General features: G+C 44.9%; 3 protein-coding genes across 5 annotated transcripts in view; 2 read left to right on the forward strand and 1 right to left on the reverse strand.

Moving 5' to 3' along the window:
* The window catches only part of eefsec (eukaryotic elongation factor, selenocysteine-tRNA-specific), a 76,303-nt gene extending 68,470 nt beyond the window's left edge, over nt 1-7,833 (forward strand). Inside the window, exons 7-9 of one of the 2 annotated variants that reach the window (XR_008414917.1) lie at nt 689-893; nt 965-1,023; nt 5,171-7,833. Coding sequence is in view for 1 of the 2 variants with exons in the window: in XM_053869200.1 (XP_053725175.1) it covers nt 689-711 (23 nt within the window). In the remaining variant the exon portion in view is untranslated. Of the gene's footprint in view, nt 1-688; nt 2,399-5,170 lie in introns of those variants that run through there. The other variant, XM_053869200.1, reaches the window with a different exon arrangement.
* On the reverse strand, nt 1,279-5,348 carry si:ch211-157b11.8 (fibroleukin). Its single transcript, XM_053867785.1, has 6 exons — nt 5,070-5,348; nt 4,256-4,448; nt 3,629-3,706; nt 2,574-2,686; nt 2,225-2,487; nt 1,279-1,627 (listed from the first exon to the last, which is right to left on the reverse strand). Exons 1-6 carry the CDS (start codon nt 5,346-5,348, stop codon nt 1,279-1,281), a joined length of 1,275 nt encoding a protein of 424 aa, XP_053723760.1.
* A 151-nt stretch (nt 7,834-7,984) lies between the features above and the next one.
* LOC128761173 (ras-related protein rab7-like) lies at nt 7,985-15,764 on the forward strand. Of its 2 annotated transcripts, none has more exons than XM_053869205.1 (6): nt 7,985-8,122; nt 10,891-10,953; nt 13,307-13,433; nt 13,502-13,720; nt 14,240-14,368; nt 14,443-15,764. In XM_053869205.1, exons 2-6 carry the CDS (start codon nt 10,901-10,903, stop codon nt 14,536-14,538), a joined length of 624 nt encoding a protein of 207 aa, XP_053725180.1. In that variant the 5' UTR covers nt 7,985-8,122; nt 10,891-10,900; the 3' UTR covers nt 14,539-15,764. The 2 variants fall into 2 exon arrangements, with proteins under 2 accessions (XP_053725180.1, XP_053725179.1); XM_053869204.1 differs by having other exon boundaries at nt 8,053-8,327.
* Nucleotides 15,765-16,550: the final 786 nt, after the last annotated feature.

Raw genomic sequence — 16,550 nt, forward strand, 5'->3', positions numbered from 1 at the left:
CCTTTGACCTTCTGACCTCTCGCACGGCACACAGATTACAGAGAGAGAGAGAGGGAGAGAGAGAGCTTTTATTGCGAAAGCTGATATGTCTAATGGCTTCATGGGTAGTTGATCATAGTTATTAATCTTGGATCTTCACCCATGTAAGAATGTGTGTGTGTGTGTGTGCGTGTGTGTTTAAGAATATCTATCCTCATGAGGACCAATTTTGGGGAAAACACCTTGTGGGACCCTTGTGACTTTGTGGGACCATTTTGCCGGACCCCACAAGGTTAAGCCTCAATTTGAGGATGAAGACTTCGAAACAACAAGGTTATTATCAGTAGGTTCGAGTTTGTTTCAGAGTCCTGGTTCAGGTTAGCCGTTTGTTTGGGATGGTTAGGTTAAGGGTGAGAGGCTGGGGAAAGGGTGATGGCAATGAGCCGACCCCACAAGGACGGTGAGAATAACCTGTGCGTATGTGTGTGTGTGTGTCTACTTACCATGACATGCTGGGGTTCTCATCAGATCCCGCAGTCCTCCTCAAGCCCTCATGTTTATTAATAGATATGAAGGGAATGACAGTATCGGTCACTATCAATACACTCGTTGTAAAGGAGCGCACGCAAGCGTCACATCACCTCAGTCCTGATCCAAAAATGTCAACAGGTGCGTCTTGGTGTTTGACTCTCTGGCATAACTCTTTCAGTTCAGTCGATGATGACAGAATAAAGATCCAGGCGGCTGGCGGCGGCCGGACGCTACGACCTGGTGAGAAAAGCGGAGCCATCCCGGCGACCTCTGGCTTTGGCTCTGCATGACCGTGCTGGAGGCAGACGAACCCACAGTGCGGTTTAGGAAATGAGGGACAGCTCTGTGCTGCATGAACAACATAGCGATGCGCTTTGACATTGGTGAGTTGACCTCATTACCTCGTGTCCTCTGATGATGTTATCTGACTTAAAATACATGGGATCCGTTTTAGTTTGTGTCCACAGGTCGTCCAGTTCAGACATTGCTGATGTGCAGGAAAGATTATGACTGGTGAGTGATATCAATGTGTGTGAAGGCAGGTCAGAGTTCAATATAGTTTTTAATAACCTGGGTCCTGGGTGACTCCAATGAAGTACACTGGCACCTCTCGCAGGTGATTTCGGGGGTGAAGTTTATGATATAGACAAACACATTTTTAGAACACTCAACACCCTCCAGTTTTTCATGCCCTGTAGCTGCCATCTTTTTGTTTACCCAAATGAACAGACACCGACATTGCAGCTGTGTTTTCTACTCAACATCTCCCTAATGTTTGACAAGTTCTAAGAAACGTTGCGGTCTTGTCTTCATCTCCACCTTCTTGAAGGAGTAGCGTTCTCCAGTACGCCCATCTGTCAGGATGTACCACGTGCCCCAGTAGATACCGTTGGTCACGCCGCTGTAGCGTCCACGGTAATACTGGCCATTTAAGTTGGCGGCCAGGCAGGCGTCAAACCACCAACCCGCTCCGTAGTACTGACCACAGTTCCCAGCGGCGTAGCGGTCGTGATCCCTGTCGTTGGTGCTGAAGGATCGGCCGTCGTGGTTGTAGCGTTTGCTGTAGCTCAGAGCATTCCCTGCGTCACCAGAGTACTCACGGGCTGTTAGACGGTACCTGGAGGACGGTGAGGGACACATGTGAGGCGCAGTTTATCTACAATCTGGGGTCGACAGACGGCATCTCTGCTTCACTGGTGAGTACGAGATGGTGCTATTGAAAAGACAAAAGCTCATGCGTGGTTTCTAGTCTAATATTGGATTCTCAGTCCCGTGAGTGCACATGCTAATACAAAGTCACCACCATAACTTGAAGACCTCCTTCTTAATCGGGCCCAAGGGTCAAAGGAGTTCCTCTTATTGACTCCTCAGTGAATGGAGGTTTTATCTGGCCACACGACTTGGCCTGTGTTTAAAATATGTGACTGAGCTTAAACCCCGGTCAGAGGGCCAGAGATAGGGAGCGGTTCCTCAAGACAATTGGCATCTATAGTGGGTCACCTTCACTGGCCTGCAGAGGTCAGCGTCACATTATTGTTGGGCAGGAGGAGTCCCCATCCGAGTGGTCGGCAGGTGATGCGAAACTAAAGGGGCACTGTGTTGACAATGATTTTTTTGACAGGAGTCAGTTAGTTATACTGGCTGTCAGGTCTTTTGACATGTAAGAAGGGAAAACAATGATCCTTCAGGTGGTGTGTGTGGTGCAGAACCTCACCGCTGGGCCTCTGGAGCCACTCTGAAGTTGCTGTATGTGGCCTGCCGCTTCTGCTGGTGCCAGTCTTCCAGCTCGATGCGGAGTTGGTGCTGACCAGTGGAGGTGAGCGCGCTCAGAGCTGCGTTCCCCAGCCAGTGTTCTCCTAGAGGACTGCCAAAGCCCTCCCTGTACTCCTGCCATGTCCTGTTGAAGTCCACCGAGCCGTCCCGTCGAGTTTGGATCACTGTCCACCCCCCTCCTGCTGTCTCCATGTCGCATTTAGCCTGAGCACAGAAACCCAAACTTGGTCCCTGCAGAGCCATGAATAGCACAGCTGGAGTGTTTGATGAGTGTGGTGGGCCTGACTGACCTCCAGAGCTGGCCTCTGCAGGTCCGGCTGGATGGTGTAGATACCGTTCTCTTTGATGCCCAGTCTGTAGATCTCAGCACAGTCCTGGGGGTGAGACCTTTCCTGCGGGGCCACTGAGAACCAGAGCCCCATTCAATCCGATTCCACTCATCACATTTTCAATATGATGGAACCTGTGCTAGTTCTATTATTCATTCTTCTGAATGCAGTATGGAGACATGACTGCGCCTGTCTAGTGTGAACACACTTCTGTAGCCTCTTAATTCTTGTGACCTTGCTACAAAAGGAAAAGCTCTGCTTTCTGTGGGTCTGATGTCCGATGAATGGATGAAGCCTTCTTATCCGCACATCTATAGTTTGTCCCGCTGAAGGGAAAAGCAATGCACATTTATCGGCTGAACTGCGGTCCCACGTCACATGCCTCGGTGGTAACAATAACATACTAGCACTTGAAGTTCGGTTTCCAGATCGTGTTGAGGGCACTCGCTTAGACTCAGACATTTAGTTACAATGCCTCCAGGATGCAGCACTAGTGAGGTGTAACAGGTGTGTAGAAGGAGGAGAAGAGGCTTGGGAAACCCTATATATATATATATATATATATATATATATATATATATATATATATATATATATATATATATATATATATATATATATATATATATATTGGAAAATCTTTTTAAATGGTGAATGTCTTGGTAACTTAACATATATATGAGACTTAGTCATTTCAATATAAGCCAATTTCTTTTGAAGTTTTACTCTGACCTCAAGCGGGCAGCACATATAGAGGCAAAGGGCCGCATGTGGCCCACTGGCCACTTGTTGACCACCTCGGCACTCGAGAGAATTTGTGTCTCTGTTGTTGAAGAGATGCCTCTCTATTTCCAAAGGAGTTCTAGGTGCAGTCTGCAACATAGTCATGACTGTGTCAGACTACATTCATCACTCAGCTTGCATCGTATGTTTGGACAGTCAGTGGATGTTAAGTCCTCAGGCTGTAAGGAAAGTTCAGTCGTGCAGAGCTTCTTTACAATACAAGTGGAACTCACCTGTGGGAGGATGCTGTGTGATACTTTTGAGGAGAAGTAGGAGGTCTTTCTCCCCCTCTCTTCCAACTGCAACACTTTCTGTCACCACAGAAAGTAGATAGATTATTGTTCAATAGTGGAAATCAGGTCTAAAAATAGCTCAAACTAATGCTTCTCTTCCCTAAGAGGTCCTTGTCAAACTGCCGGCCTGTGGGCCACAATGGGCCTGAGCTATAATTACATATGGTCCCAGCCTTCAAGTTTCTCATGATCCACCCATTATACATGTTCGCTATAAGACCTAAATAATAATAAAACCTGGCCAATTTCGGATAATTCAAATCATATTTCTTCACCTCTGTCACTGGGTTTGGCGCCTCTGGTCCACAATATCTCTCCATCTATAACTTTATTTTGAAAGAAAAGGCTCAGCTTGTTTCAAGTGTGTCTATCAGCACCGCGCTAGAGCAAGTCGTCTCATCCATCTCTGCGCAGCTGAATTCCAATGCGCCCACCTACGACCGACACTTAGCAGACCTCATTGAAGTGCTGTGTGTTGTGAGTGGGGGAGAAGCGTCGCTTGGCTGCCAGTGTGTTTTTACCCCTGCCTGTTGCATAGGTGGGATATAAATGTGTGCTCGGACGTACCCAGTCGCTGGGCCATCGCCCCGAGAGCCTGGCTGTGACAGTGGAGGTCACACTCCGTCAGCACGGCTGCCATCAGAGCCAGGATGCCCCCGAGAGAGCTGCTGTCCTGACTGGGGCTCCAGGCTCCTCCTGACTCCTGGAGCGTGAGCATGCAGCGCTGCAGCTGGACCAGCCGCTCCTTCACTCCTGCCACCTGCAGGAGCCATGTCAGACGCCGATGCAGAGTTTATCCCATGGTTCTGTTTCCAATGGTCGGTAGCGCATGACTGTGGAGTGACGTGTTTCCTCTCATTGTCTGGCGCTGACATCAACTGTTGTGTCCCTCTCACACCTGTCGCTGTGTGAGCTCACTGCAGTGATGTGGCCTAATTTTATCCCTCCTTTGATTGCAGACCATCATTACATGCTGGTTAGGTGCAGCCAAATTTAGCGCATTGTCCCATGAGAAAGATCAGTGAGACACTGTGAATGAACAGTCACAAGATCAACTGGGCATAATCTCGCAATGTCATCTCCAGAGAATCTGATTTGACTACTTCTACTTCTGATCATTTCCACTGAACCTAAAAAGTATCTATTGCGCTTGTTTGTTTTGGTTCATTTAGCTCATGACTTCCTTCCTCGCAGCCGTGTTTCATCTGTGAATCCAGTACTTCCAGTGGAACACTGAGGGGGGATCCAACATCTGGTCCAGGAGACTAGACAAATTTGAGCGGCTGGTTGATGACAAAGCTGCTCATTGTTTCAGACTTAATACATGCGCATGGAGGTTAAGAATTCTTCTGGTAAGCAGTGGAAGAGAGCATGGACTCACCTTGGGAGGCTGAGGCGGAAAGTTGCTTCTGTGCTGCTTCTGAGGAGCATCAGCCACCGCTGGGAGCGAAGCTATTCCAGTCTTACAGTTGTTTTTTCCAGCTGACCCGTCGCAGCTCCCGACACCGGCTCCAGATCCTCGGCCCTGCAGGATGGGCGCCGCCACCAGTTTGTCTCTGCAAGGTGGATGAGTGCAATCTGGAGAAGCCTGAGAGGCGAGCAGGGCTCCCAGCCACAGGGACAGCAGGGCCAGCATCCTTACAGACCCACGTGCAACCATCATGAGGATTGGCAGTTGCAAACAGTCGGATGAAGCGTTCTCCTCTGCACTTATCTCCTCATCCCTCTGAGCTCTTCCTTTCGTCCTCCCCTCTGAAAACGACCCTTCAGGTTAACCCTTTTCCACGTCTTTCTCCTGGTCCTTGTTTTAGTCTACACTTCTGTCATCCGCTGCTTCAGTCTATTTCTTCTCCCTGCCACGTCTTTTCTCCTCTGCTCTGGTTCTGTTTGTCAAGTTACTTTGGCTCAGATTCCTAGATAACTGCGGCACTCTTTGCTGTCTGACACGGGCTGGTGCACCCACCCCCTGACACACACACACACACGCACACCCACACAGAGACACACACACAGCCTTTCCATTTCCAACATAGCCAACAACTGACTATGAAGTTAACTCAGACACATTCTCTCTCTCTCGCGCGCTCTCACACACATCACCCTTTCCCCAGCCTCTCACCCTAAACCTAACCAACCAAAACAAATGGCTGACCTGAACCAGGACTCTGAACCAAACTTAAACCTGCTTATAGTTATTTTGACATTATCACCCTCAAAACTCTAGGTGGACCGGACAAAACGTCCACACAAAGATAAATGTCCCCATAGGGTCAAAGATTGATCCACACAAGAATATGAATGCATGTACAGGCCAACAAATGAACATGTGTGTACATGCGCATACAATAAGGAACACGACACATACGCCCATACACTCATTGAAGAATGCCTGAATATATGTGATGTTAGCTAAGAAACACACAAGAAAAACCTGTGCGCACCAACACACAAATTCACAGAATGCATTGCATTGGTACATACACTTAATGTCTTTCATTTGCACACTGAGACACATCCAAAACACACGGCAGTGCACACACACTTGCACATTTCCTTGTTTTGTGGGGACATTTCATTGACTTTCAGGCTTTCCTCAGCCTCCCTCCTTGAGCCTAACCATCCCAAAAACATGGCTAACCTTGAACAGGAACTAAACCAAACTTAAAACCTGTTACAACATCCCAGTTATTGTTTTAATCCTCAAATTGAAAAAATTCACAACAACAACAGTGCCCGTATAAACTCCCAGCAGCGACTGAAGTCATGGCCTCTGCCTCATCGCTCTTCCCTGTCACGTCGAAGGAAATGCAAAACGCAGCAGATGCCTCAGGTATGTGCTTCCTCCACTTTCGTCGGTCATTTTGGCACTTTTGCTCTTTTGTGTCCCTGTGTTTGTGTTTACAAACCGAGTTCCGAGGCAGCAATAAAGACTGGACGCTCAATAGGTGTGAGAGGGAAGGAATTCCTCTTTAAACACCAGAGCACATCAGGACCCTGCAGAGGCGCGCTGTCACTAACAAGGAGCCCAAACAGACCCAGAACAGCGCACACGCACACACACACACATATTCAAATATAGAGCAGGGAAGTTTCAGAGAAAACCAGGTATTGGCGGGTTTGTGTGGTTTAACTCCCATCTGGCGTAGAGTTGTTCCCTGATACACATTTGTATATTTGTAAATATGTTGAGTTGACTGCCTATATGATGACGACCTGCTTGCACTGACCATTTTTACTTATTTCTGTCTTGCACTGACAACCTAAGAGCTCCTGTAACAGTGAATTTCTCCTTGCTGAGATCAATAAAGTCTATCTTATCTTATGTAATTAGCCAAGATAGCAGAAGTATTCATGCAATGAAGAATGAGAATATTCCATACTTTCGAAATTTCAAGTCATACAGCACAAAAAAACAGGTGGCAAAGGGATTCATTCAGACTTTGTTGGACTATTGTACGATTGAAATGTCAGGTACAGATTGTGGTGGTTCAACAGCATTGGTTTGACTGTCGGTGTTGAAAATAACCTGGAAAGTTATGGACAGAATTATTATTGGGCATTACAAGGTCTGAATTCTCTATGGGCTTTTCTAGTTACTTTTCATTTCAGCTAATTTCAGCTCTTCTTTCCTCACTTTGAAAAAAGTGCAAAGATGGGGATTGGCAGCTGCAGGCCTCAGGCCATGGACCTAAAAAAAAAAGCGAGACAAACTTTAGGTTTTGTTTATTTGAGGAATTGTTTGTGAGGGATTGGATGTTGGAGCCTGCGCCTGAAATGATCATCAAAGCAGCAGGAGTAATTGGAGCCAGTGATGACAAAACAATGTGGCCTATTAAGGAGGTTCTCCAAGCATATCCAACAGGGAGGGAATCCTGGGGCAGACCCTGGTTCAGCCTGGGGAGAAAACATTGTGTCTGCAGTGCACCAGCTTGCGTGTGGATCCCTGTTCATTTTTCTCAGTAGCCCGTGGAGTAAATCATTATAGAATTTGATTGAGCAAAATGTTTTGGCCCCCTGAGCTTTGAGTGTGGCACGTATGGCACAGGACTCTAAATTTAGGTGATGAAATCTTCACAGCGTCTAAACATAAAACATTAAAATTAAAAAATTAAATTAATTAAATTAAAAAGGACTGAAGAAAAAAACGAATAGAAACATGACACTAACTGTGGATTGTTGTGTTATTGGTGAATATATTGCTGTTTCTCCACTATTATAATGTATTTTCTGTATTTATTGTCAGGTTACGGCTGCATCACTGAACACCTGCAGAGCCACTGAAGATAAAACTCCCAGCCACGGTTGCGTGTGACGTCACGCTGACGTCGACGTGGAGGAGGAAGTGAAAGAGGAAGCTCAGTAGAAAGGATAGCAGTTGACAGCTCGCAGGCTAAAAAGGAAGGCTTCTGTTCAAGTGCCAAGTTTAACAACCAGGTTAGAAATCACATCCAATCGATTTGCTAAACGTTCTGTAAGCGCCCTGAACTGTTACGGAGGCCTTTCTTTTTAAGGTTATTGCAACAACCGGTGCTACATTAGCATTAGCTTCAGTGGTAGCTAACGCCTTGCTAGCCGCCGAACAATAACAGCTCGCTGGCACGTCGCGTCAACAAGTCGCCTGCTTTGCTACAACCTTAAAGTAAGTCGCAACGGTGACATCACAACGGTCGTGTATTTATGAACGGACACATTGTGAATTCGGTGGTGGTGACACGAATGCTAATGGCGCAATGTTTTTTTTTTAAACGAGGAACTAGTTGGCAAAACAAGGCCGATCTGTAGCCGCACTGGGCCGAAGCAACGGCAGGTCGCTCCGGCACAAGCAGACACATTTCGCAATCTTCTCCGGCACCTTTTTTGGAGGATCGTCTGGAGTATATTCGACTCTGGTCGTATCAAAGACCAGTCGTTTTGGCTTTTAGCTGTCAATGTTGGGCGCATAGTCTTCAGAGGGAGATTGACTGGGTCTCATTAGGGGTGATTTAAACCCGGGAAGCTACGTTAATATGCAGAAAACGACCATGTCCCATTATTAGGCGACGCTCTATGGTCGCTCACACATGCTTTAATATGTGGACCTTGATGCCGGCTTTAATCTTTCAGTCAAACCTTGGCATCACAACCGATGATCTAGTCAAATCTTGTTTCATGCTAAGGGAGAATGATTCATTTCCTTTGAGGTTGTTGGAGAACAAAATGTTGATTTTATGATCAGGTGTATTATCAGAATCTAAGCTTAACAATAGGTTGTTATAGCTGTAGAGTCTGGTCTTTAAAGGATTTACATGGCTGAGTGTGTTTGCTTTATGGAGAAGTGAATGTTGGATTAACTTAGTTTTGTCCGTATCTAAAAAGTGCAATTCTGCACCACATTGGGAGTCTGCCCTTTATGCATGACTTTTTTTCTGCTCAAGACCTCAGCCAATTCAATAGAGGACTGGCTAGAAATTGTTGTTTCTCAACGGTTCCTCATGCTTTTTGAATATGTTAAGGAGATATTCTTCAAAACAGACCCTGTTGCGTCTGGGATTTTTGTCACTCTGCTTTCAATCCATGCTCACAAGTGATGTGTTGTTTGATGGTATCATATCTAGCGAATCAGAAAACAACCTTTGGTCAAAGTACTCGATAAAGGAAACTCTACTTTACAATGTCATTTGTTAAGATCGCTAAAGTTATGTTTAATCTTGAGTTTGTTTATGGGAGTGCTGTACGCAATCCACACTCAGTGTGTCAATATGTGACAACTAATGTTCTGCCTTTTTCTTTAGCTTACGGTACATTTGTGTGTCTGTTGAAGAAATGGTAAAAAAAATGCTGCAATCCTTATCCATATATGAATTATGTTGGCAATTATTGAAAGTATATAGCAGCACAACTGTCTTTTTCATAGGTCAGAAGATGCTGTCTGTCAAATATTACATTTTCCAGTGGCGTTTCGTCAGATGCCATGTGACTCAGCTGATCTCAGCGCACCTTGACGCGGTTCATGTTTCTGTGTCAGCGAGTCTCTACTTTACAACCGAGCAGACACTTGAGAGGTCTTGTCCCGTTCCAGCGTTGTTCAAGTGTTTTCCATCTGCTGATGATTTGTAAAAGACAAGGAACATGTCTCTGCTTGGTTTTTAATGACATGATGTGTAATAATGTTGTTATAATCTCTGGTATGTTTTCTTCATCAACGTTGCGATAGGAAATACAAGAATCAGTGCTCTCATTATTGGAGCGTTTCCCACTGGCCATTTTCTATGGTAACTAACTACCACCCTCAGAAAACAAAATTCACTTCTACACCAATAGCTCGCTGAATCTTGATTCATCCTCATCGCTGCTCACACTGTTAAAACTTTCTGCTGGTCATGACAAAGCTGGCACGATGCTACATACGTGGATTCAGGGACCAAAATAGTCTCACACAGCCACAATTATAGCCCAAAATAAAACTGCATAGTGGCGTGTGGCACACTGGCACATATGCTACATTGCAGTTTTATTCGTTATTTAGTCATCAGTGTTGAAATCTAGAAATTACTGTCTTTGCCTTATCATTATTATGCAATCGACCATGTGTCACACTTGTCTCATCCTGTTGTAACATTCAGGGCATGAGAGTGTGACTGTGTCACTGGTTCGAATGGCATGTTGAGAAGCTTTTCATTTCTTGAATTATGGCGATTTGATAAAATAGTTCAGATCGTGTTGCTCTCTTGGGCTTTATTTGTGTACCTAGAAAACAAAAATAAAACAAAACACACTTCCAAATCATATTTGCTTCACTGGCTCTTGGACTCATAAATGGAGTGTAAAGCAAAAAGAAACCATTTTTCTTTGTCTGCGGGTTTGTTTGGTGACGGCTTTAAACTATGTTTTGCCTAACTTTATGAGCAAGATCATTTAGGTTATTTGGTCTTTGTGGCCCGTGATTTGGTCAGAGGCGGAGTTAGTTGAGGTCACTTCCTGTGGTTTATGGGTGAGAAGGAGGGAATGATGTGATCCTCGTGATGTGTTCAACAGCTTAGGAAAGCACATGACTGGAATGAATGGAACTCCCAACATAATTGCTGCTGTGGCATGAGGCCACATAGGCAACTGTGTCTCATAGAAGTAGTGCATTTTGATGTTGTAGGCTATGGATAGCAGGATATCTGTGGGTTAGCGTTGTCCGTCTGGATACTAACTTTTTAAGGGTTCTCTCTCTGCAGTTGTGGGACAATGACATCCAGGAAGAAAGTTCTTCTGAAGGTCATCATCCTGGGGGATTCAGGGTGAGTCACTTTTTCACCTTCATGTTCTATCTGTGTTCTACTGTGAGTTCTATTACGAGTTGTAGAATTGTAGACAGGTGTTATGAAGAAAATCTATCACAATATAATCTACTTTTATGTCTGTAACGAAATAGTTCTGTATAGATTTTCATAGAACAACTTGAAAATGTGATGTACAACAAATGAATGCAAACTATTTTGTCTGCCTTTACTTGGAAGCGACATTCAACATGACTGTCACTAATGGTTTCGCTACACAGGAGTGCAACTAGATGAAAGGAACAGAAAAGCTGTACAGATGTACATCAACCAAGGCCTCTTTGGCAACAATGCACATCTGCACTTATGTTACATGACTGGTATCAAACTTGAATTGACTTTTTTTATGATGAAACTTTTGCTTTCGCTTGCTTCCAACATCACCAAAGAATGTGTCTGTTTGAATGTAATTGTTAAATAGGTGCAGAGGTGGGCGTATCAGTGTTTCACGTCTCTCGTTGACCACTGTTGTGTTGTGGTCTGCCAGTTTTATTTTGGGGTTAATTTGTGACTGTTTAGCTAGACGGTGAGTGCGTCTTAATGTTTCTAGCTTGCAGCACATTTGTTGCAGTGACGTGACGATTTTTTTTTTTTTTGGCAGAATGTAGTCGAGTCAGGGAGTGGTGTTGTGCCAAGGCGGCAGCGTTGTGGGAAACCCTGCTGGTGTTGATTGATGATATAATGGACCACTCGGTCTAACATCAACCCGAGAGTCTCAGTATCTACGACCGTCATTATTGAGAGCTTCCTTCATTAAAAAGCATACATGGACTGATCATAGTTTGTTATGGAATAATGTGTGAGAAATAACACGATGTTTTCTATCACACACATGATTTATGTCGTCCTGCTGTCCACCACGAGGCTGAGCTGTCCAGAGCAGCCGAAACAAACCTGTTTGTCAGGCAGTTATTTAAGATGAGGTCACATCTGCAGTAGTGCGACTTGACTTTTAGTCATTAAAACAAACACACCTCTGCTTTTAGTCATTTCTAGCCCAGGAACCAATGTGCTGGAGCAACCCCCTTCCTCTTTCGTATTAATGCTCTCTTATATTTGGCTCAAACTGGTTTAACAAGGCCTGTGACGGCAGGTAGAACCAGAACAATTGATGTGGAGGACACTGGCCCAGCAGATCCTTGATGAGAGTTTCCGTGCACACCTAAGCTTGTCACACACACACACACACACACACAAAAAAAAACATGGCGGACATTATAGATGAAAAGGAGCTTGGCCTGGAAAAAACAAAACAGTCATCCAACACCATTTTCCTTTTTGTTAGCCACATTTATGTGCAATCGTTTAAGTAGAAACAAGGTGCAGACATGCTTTTCAGTTCAGTTCTACAATTATATGGTCGTCCACAAAACCGGACTGACCTCACTACATACTTCCAGTTGGCTGCACAAATGTCTCTTGACATTAAATGAAGGCAGTATAATCTAATCTAATCTCAATCACATTGTGATGAAGTTGCACACTTCAGAATAAACGTAGAATGAGGAGCTCCCTCATCTGTCATTATTTGCCAACATACCTAGTTTTACAGATGGGCTCTATCGTGCTAGGGTTCATTGTCGCTCACTGTTGACGCCGAACCACATCTCTTAGATGCTTTTTTTACTCAATGGGAGCCAACCACAGGGAGAGTGGACTGAAAGTCTGTGTTAATCCGGCGCTGTCATTCAACATTACACTGCCTTTATTCTTCCTACAATGGGGACACACGGGTTGCTCCCGCAGCATGCTAACATCAACTACTTTAAAGAATTTGACCGTCGACACTAAAGAAACAGTAAAGTGTAATGCTGGAACAAAAAAAAACAACTAAGGATTCTTAAAGAAAACCGTAGACTAAAGGAAAAAAAACCCAACAACCTCTGAAAGAGCTGCTGTTCTGGCTGCTGCTTGTACAGGCCTGTTTGTTCTTCTTGTTTGTCACGAGCGAGTACGAGTTCAGCAAAATAGGCCAGTACTGTATCGGGACATCCATAATTGATTTTGTAAGGCATGCTATGCAAGATGTCTTCAACTCAACATGAAGACCCATTGATTATGACCCTCTCTCAAAAGTTGAGTACTGAGAGATGCTAGTTTCCCGGAAAAATTCATGAATATCTTGAAGAGAATAGCTCTTCACCAGTAATCCACAAGAATGTCTATAGTCCAGCTTGCTCTTTTTCAGAATCGGTCATATATCACAGTTGATCTGTTGCCTGTGGACACATGCTTTAGCACATAAGGATTTTCCCTTTATAGTTGAACTCGGACTGTATGGCTGCAGCCTTTTACCCTCTCTGCTTCCCCTCAGAGTTGGAAAAACCTCCCTCATGAACCAGTATGTCAACAAGAAGTTTAGCAACCAGTACAAAGCCACAATAGGAGCAGACTTCCTGACCAAGGAGGTGATGGTGGATGACCGACTTGTTACAATGCAGGTGAGATGTAAAGCACTGTCCTGTTGTGGCCCGCGGTGTTGCTCATCGGTCCTGTCGCTGCTGCGCAGATCTGGGACACAGCCGGCCAGGAGAGGTTCCAGTCTTTGGGCGTCGCCTTCTACCGAGGAGCAGACTGCTGCGTGCTGGTGTTTGATGTGACCGCGCCCAATACCTTCAAGACCTTGGACAGCTGGAGGGACGAGTTTTTGATTCAGGCCAGTCCCAGAGACCCAGAGAACTTCCCGTTCGTGGTGCTTGGCAATAAGATCGACTTGGAAAATAGACAGGTTGGTGTCAGTTCTGCAGAGTTGACATGACTCCTCACTACACACTTACAGACATGGGTCAAAGTGGGTAATGTGTGGAACAAACGCTTCGTTTAAGACGACGTCCTAAATGGAATTTTCATTTTGCTGAGGCCTTGCCTCTAATTCCAAAACATGATTCCATTGACAGTAATGGGAGGCGAGCAAACCTTCAACAGAGCATTACATAACCACAAAATGAACCTTTTCAAATGTTTGTATGGAAGTTAGTGTGGAGAGTTGAGCAGAAGACTGTGATCTGGCCGTGTGACGGAGAAATTTGGGCCCTATGTCACTAATGTTGTATACACTTGTACTAACTATGTTTGTTTGTTTGTTTGTGAAGCTCATTCTACTGTTGTGTTGGATGAACGTGGCTGTGGTGTATGTTGAAGTTGTGTGAGCCTGGTTGTTTTGACTCTCCAGGATCAGGGGATTTGTCTACAGCTGCCACAACAAATTGAATTATTTGCGTGTGTCCTTCACCCCGTCTCCACACAGGTCACCACCAAAAGGGCCCAGGCCTGGTGTCAGAGTAAGAACAACATTCCGTACTTCGAGACCAGTGCCAAGGAAGCCATCAACGTAGAACAAGCATTCCAGACGATTGCTCGCAACGCCCTCAAACAGGTAGGTCATGAGCCGCGCGTCATGGAAGAGCGGGCCAAGTGGACGTGGCCTGACCCAGGTGTGTCTTGCTGCAGGAGACGGAGGTGGAGCTGTATAATGAATTCCCAGAGCCCATCAAACTGGATAGGAATGACAGAGCTAAACAGTCGGCAGAGAGCTGCAGCTGCTAAGAGACAACTGGGACCATCTTCTCTCATGGCTAACTGATTCTCCCACTCATCTGTTCACCTCGCTCCCAGGGAAAGTGCTTTCTTGCCGGTCTTCCTTCTTCACGCCAATCATGATTTCATCCACACGCACACACATGCGCGCGCATCACACTGCACACGGATACGACCCCCGAGTCACTTAGTGCACCGCTGAACCCACTAATGTAAAACGAAACATAAAACAAAGCGTGAGCCCAAAGATCACTCAGGAGAAGACCCACGTCCCCTCTGACTTGGTTGTGAGTGATCTTCTGTCTGACTGTCGAGCTGAGGAGGCGACATGTTCAAAGAGTGCAGTTGGGAACTGGAGCTGGATTTGTCGATGCTCTGAATCCATGTTGGCCAAGTTCAGCATCCCAATTAACCCTTTTCTGTTGTATTGTTTTTCTCTCTGTCCAAAATTTCTAAGTGTAATCCATTCTAACTATATATATATATAGATATATATATACGCACACACCTATATTTTAATTGGCTGATGTTTTCTCTGTAGCCAATCTGAAACCTTGTTTTTGTTGTTGTTGCACTTTTTTTCTTACTTTTTTGCCTTTGAGTGTTACCGCAGAAAGGGGTGACTGACTTTGGGCAACATCTGCTACTACATGCCTTCTACTGAGCAGACAAATCTCCACTCAACCTGGAATTCCTTCAAGAATTGAACACTCTTGATTGTATATTGCCTTTCCCTTCAAGGATGTGTGTGTTTAAACTGCCTCACACTGCTGAAGAAACATCGCCGTATAGACTAGAGCAAAATCCGGATTCAGTTCTTGACGTGAAACAAAAAGGAATTACCATCTAACTATCTGCCTTTCATGTATCATGACTTGTTCTGCTTCTCTTTCTGCTGTGTGTTCTGTCCTTCATCTGACCTCTTCTGTGCTTCTAAACCTACGATATGCACCGCCATCACACCTGCCATCTGTCTTTGTTATCGCTCTTCTCTCTATCTGCTTGTAGCTCAGGTTGGCTAAGTACTTAATATTTTTAATGACTTGTGTATTACAGTGTATAGATGGTAAAGGCGACTGGATTGAACTGAAATGGATGTTCTGTTTTTCCATTCGATCAAAGGATCCAACTTTTTTGCCTCTGTATTATTCCTTCTCCTTATAGAAAATCACTGCAATGCCAATAATGTTGTGACTGGAAATTGGGACATCAAATAATAAAAAAAATCTTGAATAGAAACCTATTTTTTTTGTTTGTTTTTTTTTTTTGTTCTTGGAGCTGCTTGAGCACACACTATTATGAGTCAATATTTATTTATAAAGTTAATAAACACTGGCGTTAATGCGCATGCGCTTTGTTCTGCAGGAGGCGGTGAGCAGTTCTCACGTTGTTTCAAATGATGTGAAGCAGACTCCTGGATTTGGTGCCTTGTGCAGTAGGTTACAGAACAGTGGAAACTAGTTTCCGACAAAAAATGTTGGAGGAACTGATGTGAAACATCCGAGGAGCTTTACTAGGTATTTTCTATCTCCTGCGAACGGACCTCCTATTTTAAGTAACTGGATATTTCCTTTAAAAGAACATTGTTCGGCTGTCATGTGGCAATCGGCATCAGTGACGTCATGTCCTCGCGACCATGTCTGTCCACTTTGCCTTGTTCAGCAAACCCAGCGGTCACGTGGGGCTGGCAAGTCCCTACAGCTTCCACGTCCCTGAAACATTGTTCTGGCCACTGCGCGCAGACAGTTCAAGTGAAGTGCTATTGCTGACAACCTGCCTTGAGACAACACTGACTGCGCTTGTGTTTCACTGGACGATCGTGTTTCTGCAGCGTAAACAGTTCAGGGAGACGCCTGGATGTGACGTCATCACATTGAACGCCCCATTCGTTCGTTACTGGATGTAAATCCCAAATAGCACGTTCGATAAATTAAGAACCAACTGGTAAATGGTCGTTTCGTACTAATAAAAGACGCGAAAGTCGACAGAATCCGCTGGTTGACCCAAAACAACTTCCGGTA

This window comes from Synchiropus splendidus, chromosome 6 (genome assembly GCF_027744825.2).
Source record: "Synchiropus splendidus isolate RoL2022-P1 chromosome 6, RoL_Sspl_1.0, whole genome shotgun sequence".
NCBI classification, from domain to species: Eukaryota; Metazoa; Chordata; class Actinopteri; order Syngnathiformes; family Callionymidae; genus Synchiropus; species Synchiropus splendidus.